Source organism: Salvelinus sp. IW2-2015, linkage group LG15 (genome assembly GCF_002910315.2).
Source record: "Salvelinus sp. IW2-2015 linkage group LG15, ASM291031v2, whole genome shotgun sequence".
Classification (NCBI taxonomy): Eukaryota; Metazoa; Chordata; class Actinopteri; order Salmoniformes; family Salmonidae; genus Salvelinus; species Salvelinus sp. IW2-2015.
In genome coordinates this window covers 64588415-64604821 of record NC_036855.1, presented here as the reverse complement: position 1 = coordinate 64604821, position 16407 = coordinate 64588415, and the positions used below count along the sequence as shown (strand labels likewise).

The 16407-nt window shown below is 44.6% G+C and overlaps 1 protein-coding gene across 2 annotated transcripts in view; it reads left to right on the top strand.

Moving 5' to 3' along the window:
* Nucleotides 1-98: 98 nt before the first annotated feature.
* LOC111975084 (transmembrane protein 41B) overlaps nucleotides 99-16407 on the top strand; it is a 23463-nt gene continuing 7154 nt past the window's right edge. The window contains exons 1-3 of one of the 2 annotated variants that reach the window (XM_024003250.2): nucleotides 99-348; nucleotides 1223-1340; nucleotides 11430-11558. In XM_024003250.2, the coding sequence (XP_023859018.1) occupies nucleotides 246-348; nucleotides 1223-1340; nucleotides 11430-11558 (350 nt within the window). In that variant the 5' untranslated portion in view covers nucleotides 99-245. The remainder of the gene's footprint in view (nucleotides 349-1222; nucleotides 1341-11429; nucleotides 11559-16407) is intronic. The other variant, XM_024003252.2, reaches the window with a different exon arrangement.

Below are 16407 nucleotides of genomic sequence, written 5' to 3'. Positions count from 1 at the left end.
AAACAATAAACACTGCTGCTGTAGCATTGTTTTGGAAATACAAGGAAGTGCCCCATAGGGGCACTGTGGGGAAAAAGTAGAAAAACAAACTCAGAAAAGGTGAAAGGTTGTGGGAATGTGTCAATTTGCTAGTCGCCGGTTGGCAAAGCGGTCTCTCGTCTCTTACTTTCAACTTTGACAGTAGCCCGGTGTATTATACCCGAGGTTGGTGTAGCTAGATCGATATCTTAATTTAATAAGCGGACATGGCCAAGAAACGAAGAGAAAGACGAGAGGCCGATAGTGTTTCGTTAGTAACGTTACACGAAGAACCGAAGACAAAATTTAACGAGGCACAAACCCTCAAAGGTATGTATAGGTAACGTTAACAATCTAACGACGTTGCTATCCCGGCTAACTGGCTAGTATAGCTAGTTAATTTACTTGTGTTCTTCTAATTGATTAGCTAACGTTAAGATACATTACTGTTTCTATGATATGGTAAACGTCTTGTTAAATAATGTTGCTAGCCGGCTTAATAACCAGCCAGATGATTGTGAAATGCGGATATGCTGTTGTCAGTCAGCGTTAGCTAACTCACAGCTGATTATCAAAATTCAGAAGTAGCTTGCTTTCAAGGCTGGTGGTATGACGGAATTGAAGCACAGACAAAATGGGTTAGTTACCAGTATCTTTGGTTGAAATTAACATGATCAGGTTAGTAACTTAGTAGGTTGCTATCCAGCCACGGTCAGCCACTGTCAGGGACCATACCCAGCTTGACGTTAAGTTACTAATGTTAATCAATGTCAATGACAGAACCACTTGGATGAAGTCAGGAAAATATTAGGCTAACCATGTAATGTTATGATATAGATGGAGCAACACTTATCATAACAGGATGTTACACAATACACACTTTATTTATACATTTTGTTTAACCTTTTAAAATAAACAGATAAGCTTGGAGTCATGTGAAAACATAGGCAGATATGTTCCTCTTCAAAGTTAGAGTACATGTAGTCAGTTTCAAGGATTATATATCTTGAATGGTTTGACTACATGGCATGCTTCATGTACTCTGGGGAAATCAACCAGGAACTAGAACAACAAGTGATGCAAAGTGAAGCAAGACATTACATGAGGCTTACTGCTGTTGTTACAGAAGAATAGAGGCTTATCAAGATATTTTCAATTTGCTGACTGTGTATGCTATATAACTTAGCTACTCATCTCTCCACAGAGACTCGATACACTGGAGGGGGCTCAGCTCGCATGTCTCTCCTCATCCTGCTGTCTGTCTTCACCTGCGCTGCTTCTGTCATGTACCTAGTGTACAGGAATTTCCCAGAGCTCAACAAGTAATTGTTCTTTGCATTTATCTTGCCAGCATTCCGACCCATGTACAAAGAGTTACTTTTGTACAACATTTGTAACTTTTGTGAAACAGCATACCAAATGGCATTCACCAGCCAAGTTAAAGAATTTCATTCAAACGGTTCTCATCATTAGCTGTGATAATGTTGATAACAAGCTCCAGTATAGGCATATTTTCAACCAACCTTTACATTATTGATTTTATATTTACATTTTTTATATGTACACACACAGTTGAAGTCAGAAGTTTACATACACTTGGGTTGGAGTCATTAAAACTAGTTTTTCAACCACTCCACAAATTTCTTGTTAGCAAACTATAGTTTTGGCAAGTTGGTTAGGACATCTACTTTGTGCATGACACAAGTCATTTTTCCAACAATTTTTTTTACAGATTATGTCACCGTATCACAATTCCAGTGGGTCAGAAGTTTACATACACTAAGTTAACTGTGCCTTTTAAAGAGCTTGGAAAATTCCAGAAAATGATGACATGGCTTTAGAAGCTTCTGATAGGCTAATTGACATCATTTGAGTCAATTGGAGGTGTACCTGTGGATGTATTTCAAGGCCTACCTTCAAACTCCGTGCCTCTTTGCTTGACAATCATGGGAAATTAAAGAAATCAGCCAAGACCTCAGAAAAATAAATTGTAGACTCCACAAGTCTGGTTCATCCTTGGGAGCAATTTCCAAATGCCTGAAGGTACCACGTTCATCTGTACAAACAATAGTACGCAAGTATAAACACCCATGGGACCATGCAGCCCTCAAACCGCTCAGGAGGAGAGACATTCTGTCTCCTAGAGATGAACGTACTTTGGTGTGAAAAGTGCAAATCAATCCCAGAAAAACAGTAAAGGACTTGTGAAGATGCTGGAGGAAACGGGTCAAAAGTATCTATATCCACAGTAAAACGAGTCCTATAATCGACAACCTGAAAGGCCGCTCAGCAAGGAAAGAGCCACTGCTCCAAAACGCCCATAAAAAACGCAGACTACGGTTGCAACTGCACATGGGACAAAGATGGTACTTTTTGGAGAAATGTCCCCTGGTCTGATGAAACAAAAATAAGAACTGTTTGCCATAATGACGATCGTTATGTTTGGAGGAAAAAGGGGGGTGCTTGCAAGCCGAAGAACACCCATCCCAACCATGAAGCACGGGGTGTGACAGCATCATGTTTGTGGTGGTGCTTTTGCTGCATTACATACATTTACATTTAAGTCATTTAGCAGACGCCTCTTATCCAGAGCGATTTACAAAATTGGTGCATTACCTATTGATATCCAGTGGGAACAACCACTTTACAATAGTGCATCTAACTCTTTTAAGGGGGGGGGGGGGGTTAGAAGGATTACTTTATCCTATCCTAGGTATTCTTAAAGAGGGGGGTTTCAGGTGTCTCCGGAAGGTGGTGATTGACTCCGCTGACCTGGCGTCGTGAGGGAGTTTGTTCCACATTGGGGTGTGCCAAGAGCAGCGAACAGTTTTGACTGGGTGAGCTGGTAACTGTACTTCCTCAGAGGTAGGGAGCGAGCAGGCCAGAGGTGGAATGAACGCAGTGCTCCTTGTTGGGTGTAGGGCCTGATCAGAGCCGTGAAGGTACGGATGGTGCCGTTCCCCTCACAGCTCCGTAGGCAAGCACCATGTTCTTGTAACGGATGCAAGCTTCAAACTGGAAGCCAGTGGAGAAGCGGAGGGAGCGGTGTGGATCGTGAGAGACCTTGGGAAAGTTGGACCACCAGACGGCGCTGCGGCGTTCTTGGATGAGTTTGTAGGGTTTTAATGGCACAGGCAGGGAGCCCAGCCAAACAGCGAATTGCAGTAATCCAGACGGGAGATGACAAGTGCCTGGATTAGGACCTGCGCGCTTCCTGCGTGAGGCAGGGTCGTACTCTGCGCATGTTGTAGAGCATGAACCTACAGGAACGGGTCACCGCCTTGATGTTAGTTGAGAACGACAGGGTGTTGTCCAGGATCACGCCAAGGTTCTTAGCATCTGGGAGGAGGACACAATGGAGTTGTCAACCGTGATGGCGAGATCATGGAACGGGCAGTCCTTCCCGGGAGAGGAAGAGCAGCTCCGTCTTGCGAGGTTCAGCTTGAGGTGGTGATCCGTCATCCACATGATATGTCTGCCAGACATGCAGAGTGCGATTCACCACCTGGTTATCAGAGGGGGGAAAGGAGAAGATTAATGTGTTGTCGTCTGCATAGCATGATAGGAGAGACCATGTGAGGATATGACAGAGCCAAGTGACTTGGTGTATAGCGAATAGGAGAGGGACTAGAACAGAGCCCTGGGGACACCAGTGGTGAGAGCACGTGGTGCGGAGACAGATTCCGCCACGCCACCTGGTAGGAGCAACCTGTCAGGTGAGGACGCAATCCAAGCGTGGGCCGCGCCGGAGATGCCCAGCTCGGAGAGGGTGGGAGGAGGATCATGATGGTTCACAGTATCAAAGGCAGCCGATAGGTCTAGAAGGTGAGAGCAGAGGAGAGAGAGTTTAGCTTTAGCAGTGCGGAGCGGCCTCCGTGACAACAGAGACAGAAAGCAGTCTCAGTTGAATGACTAGTCTTGAAACCTGACTGATTTGGATCAAGAAGGTCATTCTGAGAGAGATAGCAGGAGAGCTGGCCAAGGACGGCACGTTCAAGAGTTTGAGAGAAAAGAAAGAAGGGATACTGGTCTGTAGTTGCTGCAGGAGGGACTGGTGCACTTCACAAAATAGATGGCATCACGAGGAGGAAAATTGTGGATTTATTGAAGCAACATCAAGATATCAGTCAGGAAGTTAAAGCTTGGTTGCAAATGGGTCTTCCAAATGGACAATGACCCCAAGCATACTTCGTTGTGGCAAAATGGCTTAAGGTCAACAAAGTCAAGGTATTGGAGTGGCCATCACAAAGCCCTGACCTCAATCCCATAGAAAGTTTGTGGGCAGAACTGAAAAAGCGTGTGAGAGAGGCCTACAAACCTGACTCAGTTACACCAGCTCTGTCAGGAGGAATGGGCCAAAATTCACCCAACTTATTGTGGGAAGCTTGTGGAAGGCTACCCAAAATGTTTGACCCAAGTTAAACAATTTAAAGGCAATGCTACCAAATACTAATTGAGTGCATGTAAACTTCTGACCCACTGGGAATGTGATGAAAGAAATAAAAGCTGAAATAAATAATTCTCTATTATTCTGACATTTCACATTCTTAAAATAGTGGTGATCCTAACTGACCTAAGACAGTGTATGTAAACTTATGACTTCAACTGTGTGTGTGGATATATAAAATCATACTAAATGTTTTTAAAGTGTTTAATATATTGTGGCAAATCTCTTCAAGATTAGGAGCGTTTGTCACAAATTGAGTGGGAAACTGTCACCAAAATCACCCCAGATTGAGAGTTCTTTCGAACAGGACAGTACCGGTGTGTTTGTTTCTCCGTCCTGGTCAAGGATAGCAGGGTTCGGTACAGGAATTGGGTTCTCGGTAGGTCCAGGTCCAAACGCCAACAGGTAAGTCCAAACAGTCCAGCTCATACACGGTAAATCCAGACAATATATCATCTCTTTCTCTATGGTTCACAGATCCTTTCTCTCTCTCTTCCTGGTTTGTCTTGACCCTTTATCTGTGGGTCAGCCCAACCTTCGGAGGGTTCCCCTTGCTTCTGGGAATTGTGTTTTGGGATTTGTAAAATTGGGATTTTGTGATCTGTAGTTCTGARCGGGGTGGCCATTTTAGTGATAGGGCAGAGCCTGTTTATTAGTTCTGCTCTGACATATCTGCCATTTATCACTCGACCCCCTTCTTTGCCCCCCTAGATCCGTCCCCCTAGGTCGGGCTACCGCAGCAAAATATGCGTGCATGCGGGATAACCCATCCACATTTCCCATTTCCTTCCCTGCGTTTTAAGTCAAAGTGACGGTTGGGGACTCAAAAACCACCGCATCACCCGAGCGTTCTTCTCTTTAGCTCTATGCTTCCAGGTGAGTGGGGCATGGTCACTGATGAGGGTGAAGTGGTGCCCCAGCAGGTAGTATTTCAGGCTATCTAGAGCCCACTTTACTGCCAGCGCCTCTTTCTCAACGACTGAGTAGTTGGTCTCCCGTGGTTTCAGCTTCCTGCTTAAAAACAGGATGGGGTGTTCCACCCCTTCTACCTCTTGGGATAGTACTGCTCCCAAGCCGACCTCTGAGGCATCCGTCTGAACCACGAACTCTCTCTCAAAGTCTGGTACCACCAGCACTGGATTACAGCAGAGAGCCTCCTGTAATGTCCTAAATGCTTTGGTGGCACTTTCATCCCATTTGACCATGTTTGGCCCTCTGGCTCTAGTCATGTCGGTGAGTGGGGCGGCCACTGTGCCATAACTTGGGATGAACTTCCGGTAGTAACCGGTCAGCCCTAGGAAGGCTCGAACCTGGTTCTTATTTACTGGTTTCGGCCATTCTCTAATTGCCTCCCACCTTCTTACCTTGGGGTTTGATTAACCCTCTTCCCACGGTGTATCCCAGATACTCTGTTTCCTCTAACCCCATGTAACAGTTGGCAGGGTTCGCCGTGAGCCCTGCCTTTCTAAGGGTGTCTAACACTGCCTGTATCCAGGGTACGTGGGATTCCCAATCTGGGCTTTAGATCCCCACATCTAAATAAGCTGCGGCGTACGCTTGGTGCGGTTTTAGGACCTTGTCCATTAGCCGCTGAAAGGTGGCTGGGGTCCTGTGTTAGCCGAATGGCATGACGGTGTATTGAAACAAACCGTCAGGGGTTGCAAAGGGTGTCTTTTCTTTGGCTCTGGGCGTCAGAGGAATTTGCCAGTACCCTTTGGTTAGGTCCAGGGTCGTAATGTGCCAAGCGTCACCAATTTTCTCCAGTAGTTCGCATGGGGTAGGCATCAAACTTGGAGATTATTTACCTTCCGTAAGTTGTTACAGAACCGCAAAGACCCATCGGGCTTGGAGACCATAACAATTGGGCTAGACCACTCACTATGTGACTCTTCGATCACTCCAGCTGCCAACATTTTCTCCGTCTCTGCTCTAATCGCGGCCTGTCGAGCCTCAGGTACCCTATGGCCTCATGCTCACTTTTCTCCCTGGTAGGGAAACGATATCATGAGCCGTAACCTCAGTTCGGCCGGGTACCTCAAACACATTTCTATTTTTCTGTGTCTTTACTTCCTGTACTTGTGCTGGGGACAGAGTAGGTGAAATATTTACTTTGGCTGTCTCCTGAGTGTGTGTGTGGGATACGTGACCATTAGTGTTTCTCTCTCTCCATGCTTTTAACAGGTTTGATAGATCTCTTCCTGGGGCCGTCGACCTGGCTGTCGGATCCGATAATTAACTTCTATTCTCTCCAGTACTTCATATGGTCCTTTCCATGTGGCTAGTAGTTTGCACTCTACCGTGGGGATCAGCACTAACACCTTATCTCCCGGTTGAAATTCCCTCATGGTAGCCTGCCGGTTATAAGTGTGCTCTTGTGCTTGTCTCATGTGCTCTCTGACGATGGGCATGACTGTGGCTATCCTGTCTTGCATTTCCGTGACGTGCTCTATGACACTAGTATACGGGATGGATTGGTGCTCCCAGGTTCCCCGGGCGATGTCTAAGATTCCCTGGGGGTGCCTCCCATATACCAGCTCAAAGGAGGAAAACCCCAGCGAGGCTTGAGGTACCTCTCTAATGACAAACATCAGATACGGCAAAATGCAATCCCAGTTTTTCCCATCCTTATCGATTACCTTCCTGAGCATTGACTTCAGGGTACGGTTGAATCTCTCAACCAGCTCATCCGTCTGAGGATGGTAAACCAATGTCCTCAACTGTTTCACCTGCCACAATTTACAAAGGTCCGCCGTAAGGCGAGACAGAAAGGGGGTCCCCTGGTCAGTAAGGATCTCCTTTGGAACCCCTACCCTGGTGAACAGGAGCACTAATTCCTTGGCGATATTTTTGGAAGCCATCGTCCGAAGGGGAATGGCTTCTGGGTAGCGAGTGGCATAATCTAGAATGACCAGAATGTATTGGTGCCCTCTGGCGGATTTGGGTAGTGGGCCCACTATATCCATTGTTATCCTCTCAAATGGTGTTTCAATTATGGGGAGTGGCACTAACGGGCTTCTAAAAGCTGGTTGGGGAGCTGTTAACTTCTTATGGCTGCAGGGGCAGTATTGAGTAGCTTGGATGAAAGGTGCACAGAGGTGCCCAGAGTAAACGGCCTGCTCCTCAGTCATAGTTGCTAATATATGCATATTATATTAAACACTCTGAAGTTTCTAAAACTCTTTGAATTATGTCTGTGAGTATAACAGAACTCATATGGCAGGCAAAAACCTGAGAAAAAATCCAAACAGGAAGTGGAAATTCTGAGGCTGGTCGATTTTCAACCAAGATCCTATTGAAATCACAGCGAGATATGGATGAGTTTGCACTTCCTACGGCTTCCACTAGAGGTCAACAGTCTGTAGAATCTTGTCTGATGCCTCTACTGTGAAGGGGGGCCGAATGAGAGGGGAATTAGTCAGGTCTGCCATGACCTGACCATGCTATGACCATGCGCGTTCACATGAGAGGAAGCTCTGTTCCATCGCTCATCTGAAGTCAATGTAATTCTCCGGTTGGAACGTTATTCAAGATTTATGTTAAACATTCTAAAGATTGATTCAATACATCGTTTGACATGTTTCTACGGACTGTTACGGGACTTTTGGACATTTCGTCAGCTTTTAGTGAATGCGCTTCCTGAATTGTTTACCAAACACGCTACAAAAATAGCTATTTGGACAAATGATGGACATTACCGAACAAAACAAACATTTCTTGTGGGAGTCCTGGGAGTGCATTCTGACAAAGATCAGCAAAGGTAAGTGAAGATTTATAATGCTTTTTATGAGTTTTGTTGACTGCACAATTTGGCGGGTAACTATATGGCTTGCCTTTGTGGCTGAACGCTGTTTTCAGATTATTGTGTTTTGCCGTAAAGCTTTTTGAAATCTGACACAGCGGTTGCATTAAGAACAAGTGTATCTTTAATTCTATGTAAAACATGTATCTTTCATCAAAGTTTATGATGACTATTTCTGTTATTTGACGGGGCTCTCTGCAATTTCTCCGGATATTTTGGAGGCATTTCTGAACACGGCACCAATGTAAACGGAGGTTTTTGGATATAAATATGAACTTAATCGAACAAGACATATGTATTGTGTAACATGAAGTCCTATGAGTGTCATCTGATGAAGATCATCAAAGGTTAGTGATTAATTTTATCTCTGTGCTTTTTGTGACTCCTTTTTCTGTGAGTTGGTGGTGACCTAACATAATCGTTTGTGGTGCTTTCGCTGAAAAGCCTATTTGAAATCGGACACTTTGGTGGGATTAACAACAAGATTACCTTTAAAATGGTATGAGATACATGTATGTTTGAGGAATTTTAATGATGAGATTTCTGTTTGATTTTGGCACCCTGCACTTTCACTGGCTGTTGTCATATCATCCCGTTAACTTCTTATGGCTGCAATCCCGTTAACTGGCGCTCTCCACAATGCCGAGCCACTTCAGCCTGAATTCCTGGCCAGTAAAACCGCCTTACAATCCGGTCTTGGGTTTTATCGATACCAAGGTGTCCACCCAGAATGTGGCCATGAGCTATATCCAGTACTGTCCTCCGGTACCGGGTGGGGACCAACAACTGTTCCACCACATCAACCCCTATTTTTGAGACTGTACACTAAACCCTTTTTCATGATGAAGTGGGGAAAACTATTAGGCATCATCCCATCATTTATGGGAGTACCATCTACGACTTGCACATCTGTTCTGTCTTGCTGCAGGTTTGGATCCTGGTTTTGGACCGTCCCGAAATTAGTCAGGGACCCTGCCAGGTCTGCTGGTTCTAGATAGTCGTCGTCTGGATTCAGATCGACCCCAGCCCCACTAGTACTGGGCTGCTCGTTTATCAACGAGGTCTGCCACTCTTCCTCATCCTCCCCTACTAGCACCTGTGAGGTTGGCCCCTGGGAGACCCCTTTTCTTGGCTTTGGTTGAATGCTACTTCCTGCTTGGTCAGGGTTGTTGACTTTTCAAATATGCTGTTCTTTTGGCCTAACTTAACGCAAAGTTAGGGAAGTTTCTACCCAGTATTACATCATATGGCATCTTTGGGACCACGCCTACCTCATAATCCAGCAGACGGTCCTCGGTTTGTATGCTCACTAAGGCTGTGGGGTACAGACGGGTATCCCCATGAATGCACGTAACACTGATATCCTGACTTTATGAGTTTGAGTCGGCACTAGGTTTGCAACGACCAGGGTTAGCATACTGCCGGAATCCAGCAGTGCTTCAACCTCTTTCACTTCAACCTTCACCCTGCACATATGTTTGTCTCTGGATCTTTAAAGTACAGTGGTTACCACAGGACATGCATACCATATCATCTTCTTTTTCACCGAGGTTACATTGCATTGGCTCTTCTTTAATAGCGCAGTAGGCTGCAATATGTCCCGGTCAATTACAATTGTAACAGATAATAGGGTTTCGGGGGGAGACCCCCTCAACCCCCAGTCCTGGTTTCCGGCTTTTTCCGTAGTGTCTCTGCCCCATTGTGATTCTTTCCTCACGGCCCTATGCTGCTCTCTCCCCCATCCAAATGTTGGGACAGTCTTACTCTGTCCGCTGGTTCGCCCAGGCCTGGGGAATGGGGATCTTTCCTCCTGTGCCTGCTCAGCTGTTCCTGCCATACAATACCGTTCAACCAGGCCCACGAGATGGTCGGCAGAAAGTACCTCATTCTGGCCAACCCAGCGTCGAACTCCTTGGGGTAGACCTAGCTGAAACTGGTTGAGTACAATGGTCTCGACGATCTCGGCGGATGAACGGGTCTCCGATCACAACCATTTCCGTGCCAGGTGAGTCAAGTCAAACAACTGMGMTCGGGGGGGGGGGGGGTTGTCCAGGTCGGTAGGACCACTGGTGGAAGCGGTGTGCCCTCACGGTATCAGTCACTCCCAGTCTAGTCAGAATCTCTCCCTTTAGTGCATCGTAATCCTGTGCATCTTTCAACTCCAGGTCGAAATAAGCTTTTAGAGCATCCCCTGCCAGGTATGGTGCCAGAAGCCCTGCCCGCATTCTCCACCACGTGTGGCAAATCTCTTCAAGATTAGGAGCGTTTGTCACAAATTAAGTGGGAAACTGTTACCAAAATCACCCAAGAATGAGAGTTCTCTTGAACAGGACAGTACCTGTGTGTTTGTTTCTCCGTCCTGGTCCAGCCAGGCCGCAGTGAAGGTCAAGGATAGCAGGGTTCGGTACACGAATCGGGTTCTCGGTAGGTCCAGGTCCAAATGCCAACAGGTAAGTCCATTCAGTCCAGCTCATACACGGTAAATCCAGCCGATATATATATTGTCTCTTTTTTTCTATGGTTCACAGATCCTTCCAGCTCTTTCTCTCTCTCTTCCTGGTTCGTCTTGACCCTTTATCTGTGGGTCGGCCCCACCTTCTGAGGGTTCCCATTGCTTCTGGGAATTGCAGTCGGCCATTTTGTGATCTGTAGTTCTGATCGGGGTGGCCATTTTAGTGATAGGGCAGAGCCTGTTTATTAGTTCTGCTCTCATATATCTGCCATTTGTCACTCGACCCTTTTCTTTGCCCACAATATATATATATATATATATTTGGTGGGGTATACATTGTTGGATTATTTCATGGAGCAAAAATGGATTTGATTTTATAATGGAGCATTTTCTAAATTCAAACATTCCTCTGCAACTAGCCATCAGAGTTTAGAAGACACCTGGGATGTCGAAAAATGAACAAAGAAAGTACCACCATGTAAAGGCTGTTCGGAAATCTGCCTATTACATCTATATAGGAGACTGTTATTAATGATGAGAATCATTTGATTTAAATTGTCTACAGCCTAGTATGACACACTCCAATATAGACGGTCACGTTTTAATTTCTCTGTTTCTGTAAGTGTCAAAGCCCTTTCACACAGATTCACACACTTTTATTTATCAACAACATTGTATGATGGTGAATTGATATCCACGTTTCTTCATTTCAGTGATGAGATGGCTACTATTAAAATCCCCAAAGATATGGATGATGCTAAAGCCTTGGGCACTGTACTTTCCAAATATAAAGACACCTACTACACCCAAGTGTTAGTAGCCTACTTTACCACCTATATCTTGTATCCTTTTTGGTAGTAAGTGTATTGCAAAGTTGTCAACTTTTGGAAGATTTAGATGCATACTTATTAGCTGTTTCAACTAGAGGTCGGCCGATTAATCGGAATGGCCGATTTTTAATTTAGGTCCGATTTCAAGTTTTCATAACAATCGGAAAATTGTATTTTTGGGCACCGATTTTGCAGATTTATTTATTAGATATTTTTTATATTATTATTATTATTTTCTTTACACCTTTATTTAACTAGGCAAGTCAGTTAAGAATACATTCTCATTTTCAATGACGGCCTAGGAACGGTGGGTTAACTGCCTTGTTCAGGGGCAGAACGACAGATTTTTACCTTGTCAGCTCAGGGATTCATTCTTGCAACCTTACGGTTAACTAGTCCAACGCTCTAACCACCTGCCTCACGAGGAGCCTGCCTGTTACGCGAATGCAGAAAGAAGCCAAGGTAAGTTGCTAGCTAGCATTAAACTTATCTTATAAAAAAACAATGAATCAATTAATCTAGTTATAACTACACATGGTTGATGATATTACTAGTTTATCTAGCGTGTCCTGCGTTCCATATAATCGATGCGGTACGCATTTCCAAAAAAGGACTGTCGTTGCTCCAACGTGTACGTAACCATAAACATCAATGCCTTTCTTAAAATCAATACACAGAAGTAAATATTTTTAAACCTGCATATTTAGCTAAAAGAAATCCAGGTTAGCAGGCAATATTAACCAGGTGAAATTGTGTCACTTCTCTTGCGTTCATTGCACGCAGAGTCAGGGTATATGCAACAGTTTGGGCCGCCTGGCTCATTGCGAACTAATTTGCCAGAATTTTACGTAATTATGACATAACATTGAAGGTTGTGCAATGTAACAGGAATATTTAGACTTAGGGATGCCATCCGTTAGATACATTACGGAATGGTTCCGTATTTCACTGAAAGAATAAACGTTTTGTTTTCGAAATGGTAGTTTCCGGATTCGACCATATTAATGACCTACGGCTTGTATTTCTCTGTGTTATAATTAAGTCTATGATTTGATAGAGCAGTCTGACTGAGCGATGGTAGGCACCAGCAGGCTCGTAAGCATTCATTCAAACAGCACCTTTGTGCGTTTTGCCAGCAGCTCTTCGCAATGCTTCAAGCATTGCACTGTTTATGACTTCAAGCCTATCAACTCCTGAGATTAGGCTGGTGTAACCGATGTGAAATGGCTAGCTAGTTAGCGGGGTGAGCGCTAATAGCGTTACAAACGTCACTCGGTCTGAGACTTGGAGTAGTTGTTCCCCTTGCTCTGCATGGGTAACGCTGCTTCGAGGGTGGCTGTTGTCGATCTGTTCCTGGTTCGAGCCCAGGTAGCGGCGAGGAGAGGGATGGAAGCTAAACTGTTACACTGGCAATACTAAAGTGCCTATAAGAACATCCAATAGTCAAAGGTATACGAAATACAAATCGTATAGAGAGAAATAGTCCTATAATTCCTACAATAAATACAACCAAAAACTTCTTACCTGGGAATATTGAAGACTCATGTTAAAAGGAACCACCAGATTTCATATGTTCTGAGCAAGGAACTTAAAAGTTAGCTTTCTTACATGGCACATATTGCACTTTTACTTTCTTCTCCAACACTTTGTTTTTGCATTATTTAAACCAAATTGAACATATTTCATTATTTATTTGAGGCTAAATTGATTTTATTGATGTATTATATTAAGTTAAAATAAGTGTTCATTCAGTATTGTTGTAATTGTCATTATTACAAATAAATATAAAAAATCGGCCGATTTAATCGTTATTGTTTTTTTTGGTCCTCCAATAATCGGTATTGGCGTTGAAAAATCGTAATCGGTCGACCTCTAGTTTCAACATGTATCAAGTCTGCGAGGCCCACTGTATTCCAGTGGGTCAGCAGAATGAATGGAGAAGTAGGGGATGGGGGTACAGTGTGCTTTGATCCTTGAGTATTAATTCAGGCAATTATTGTGTGTTCACAACAGCCACAGTGTGCAGTACATTTTTCCTCGTTTTATGACAGGAGAAGACAGATTAAATCAGACATAGACATGCAGTTAAACTTACAGTTCAACTTTATCAGTACAGTAGGTTCTAAGGACTTTGTTTCCACCCACAGCTATTTGCAATAGAAACTCTGTTCCAGCTTTGTCAATTGCACTACAGACAGACAATACGGGCAGATAGAATTATCCGCTGTAAAAGAGGAGAAAAACATGTTCCGGTGCATGTTATGGTACCACCTCATATGTAAACATCATCCATATTCAGAGCACATTTTATTATGAAGAATATGAATTAACACTGCTATGAACTATGAATACAAATGAAGGTATCATGCCTGATGTCTTATACCCTGCTTCCTCTGCTTGTTTGCCTAATCTCTTTCCCCTCCCACTGTCTTGGCACATATTAATGCATAGTGTCTGTGCTCTGGCCAGTATGTGCTAACAGCACAAGGACTGGACCTGCTGACCAGGCCCCAGCCACTGTCTGGGATGTATTGCCTTGTAGTTTTACTGGTCATGCAGCTGACCTTTACCATGTTGTGGGGAAAGCATTCCTCAGATAGGATATCCCATCTGAGGAATGCTTTCCCCACAACATGGTAAAGGTCAGTAGCATGACCAGTAAAACTACAAGGCAATACATCCCAGACAGTGGCTGGGGCCTGGTCAGCTGGTCCAGTCCTTGTGCTAACAGCACATACTGGCCAGAGCACAGACACTATGCATTAACATGTTCCAAGAAAGTGGAGGGGAAAGAGGTTAAGCAAACTAGCGGTAGGAGACATCAGACATGATACTGCATTTGTATTCATAGTTCATACTGTGTAGTGTTTATTCATCAAAATAAATGTGCTCTGAATATGGATGATGTTTTGATATGAGGTGGTACCACTGGACCCCCCCCCCCACTACTTTTATAGCTGATACTTCTATCTGCCTGTGATGTTGCTGAAAGCAGGCAGATGACTACAAATTAGTTCTGCAGCCAGATCTATAATAAACTGGCACTGTATACTACTATAGTGGAGTATATCTTAACTATATGAACATAAGAAGAAACGCAACATTTAAAGTGTTGGTCCATGTTTCATGAGCTGAAATAAAAGATCCCAGAAATGTTCCATATGCACAAAAAGCTTATTTCTCTCATTGTGTGCACAAATTTGTTAACATTCTCTGTTAGTGAGCTTTCTTATTTGCCAAGATAATCCAGCCACCTGACAGGTATGGCATATTAAAGCTGATTAAACAGCATGATCATGACACAGTTGCACCTTGTGCTGGGACAATAAAAGGGCACTCTAAAATGTGTAGTTTTTGTCACACAACACAATGCCACAGATGTCTCAAGTTGAAGGAGCATGCAATTGGCATGCTGACTGCAGCAATGTTACCAGAGCTGTTGCCAGAGAATTTAATGTTAATTTCTCTACCATAAGCTGCCTCCAATGTCGTTTTAGAGAATTTGGCAGTACGTCCAACTGGCCTCACAACCGCAGACTGCATGTAACCACACCAGCCCAGGACCTCCAACCTGGCTTCTTCACCTGCGGGATCATCTGAGACCAGCCACCCAGATAGTTGATGAAACTGTGGGTTTGCACAACAGAAGGATTTCTGCCCAAACTGTCAGAAACCATCTCGGGGAAGCTCATCTGCGTGCTTGTCGTTCTCACCAGGGTCTTGACCTGACTGAGTTCGGTGTTGTAACCAACTTGTGGGCAAATGCTCACATTTGATGCCACTGGCACGCTGAAAAGTGTGCTCTTCACGGATGAATCCTAGTTTCAACTGTACTGGGCAGATGGCAGACAGCATGTATGGCGTCGTGTGGGTGAGCGGTTTGCTGATGTCAACGTTGTGAACAGAGTGCCCCATGGTGGCGGAGGGGTTATGCTATGGGCAGACAAAAACTACGGACAACGAACACAATTGCATTTTATCGATGGCAATTTGAATTCAGAGATAGATACGTGACGAGATCCTGAGACCCATTGTCGTGCCATTGTCGTGCACCATCAAAATCAAATCAAACTTTATTTGTCACATGCGCCGAATACAAGTGTAGACCTTACCGTGAAAAGCTTACTTTACAAGCCCTTAACCAACAGTGCAGTTCAAGAAGAGTTAAAAAAAAAAAATTGCCTAAAAAGTAACACAATAACGAGGCTATATACAGGGGATACCGGTACTGAGTCAGTGTGCGGGGTAAGGTTAGTTGAGGTAATTTGTACATGTAGGTGGGGGTGAAGTGACTATGCATAGATAATAAACAACGGGTAGTGGCAGTGTACAAAGGGGGGGGGGGGGGGGGGGGGAAATGTAAATAGTCTGGTGGCTATTTTATTAATTGTTCAGCAGTCTTATGGCTTGGGGATAGAAGCTGTTGAGGAGCCTTTTGGTCCTAGACTTGGCGGTCTGGTACCGCTTGCGGTGCAGTAGCAGAGGATCAGTATATAACGGAAAGGCTCTGGAGCAACGAACCGCCCTTGCTGTCTTCGCCAGGCCGTTCCCCTCTCTCCACTGGGATTCTCTGCCTCTAACCCTGTTACAGGGGCTGAGTCACTGGCTTGCTGGTGCTCTTTCATGCCGTCCCTAGGAGGGGTGGTCACTTGAGTGGGTTGAGTTACTGACGTGATCTTCCTGTCTGGGTTGGCGCCCCCCTTGGTTTGTGCTGTGGTGGAGACCTTTGTGGCTATACTCGGCTTGTCTCAGGATTGTAAGTTGGTGGTTGAGGATTACCTCTAGTGGTGCGGGGGCTGTGCTTTGGCAAAGTGGGTGGGTTATATCCTTCCTATTTGCCCATCCTCTCAACACACACAAC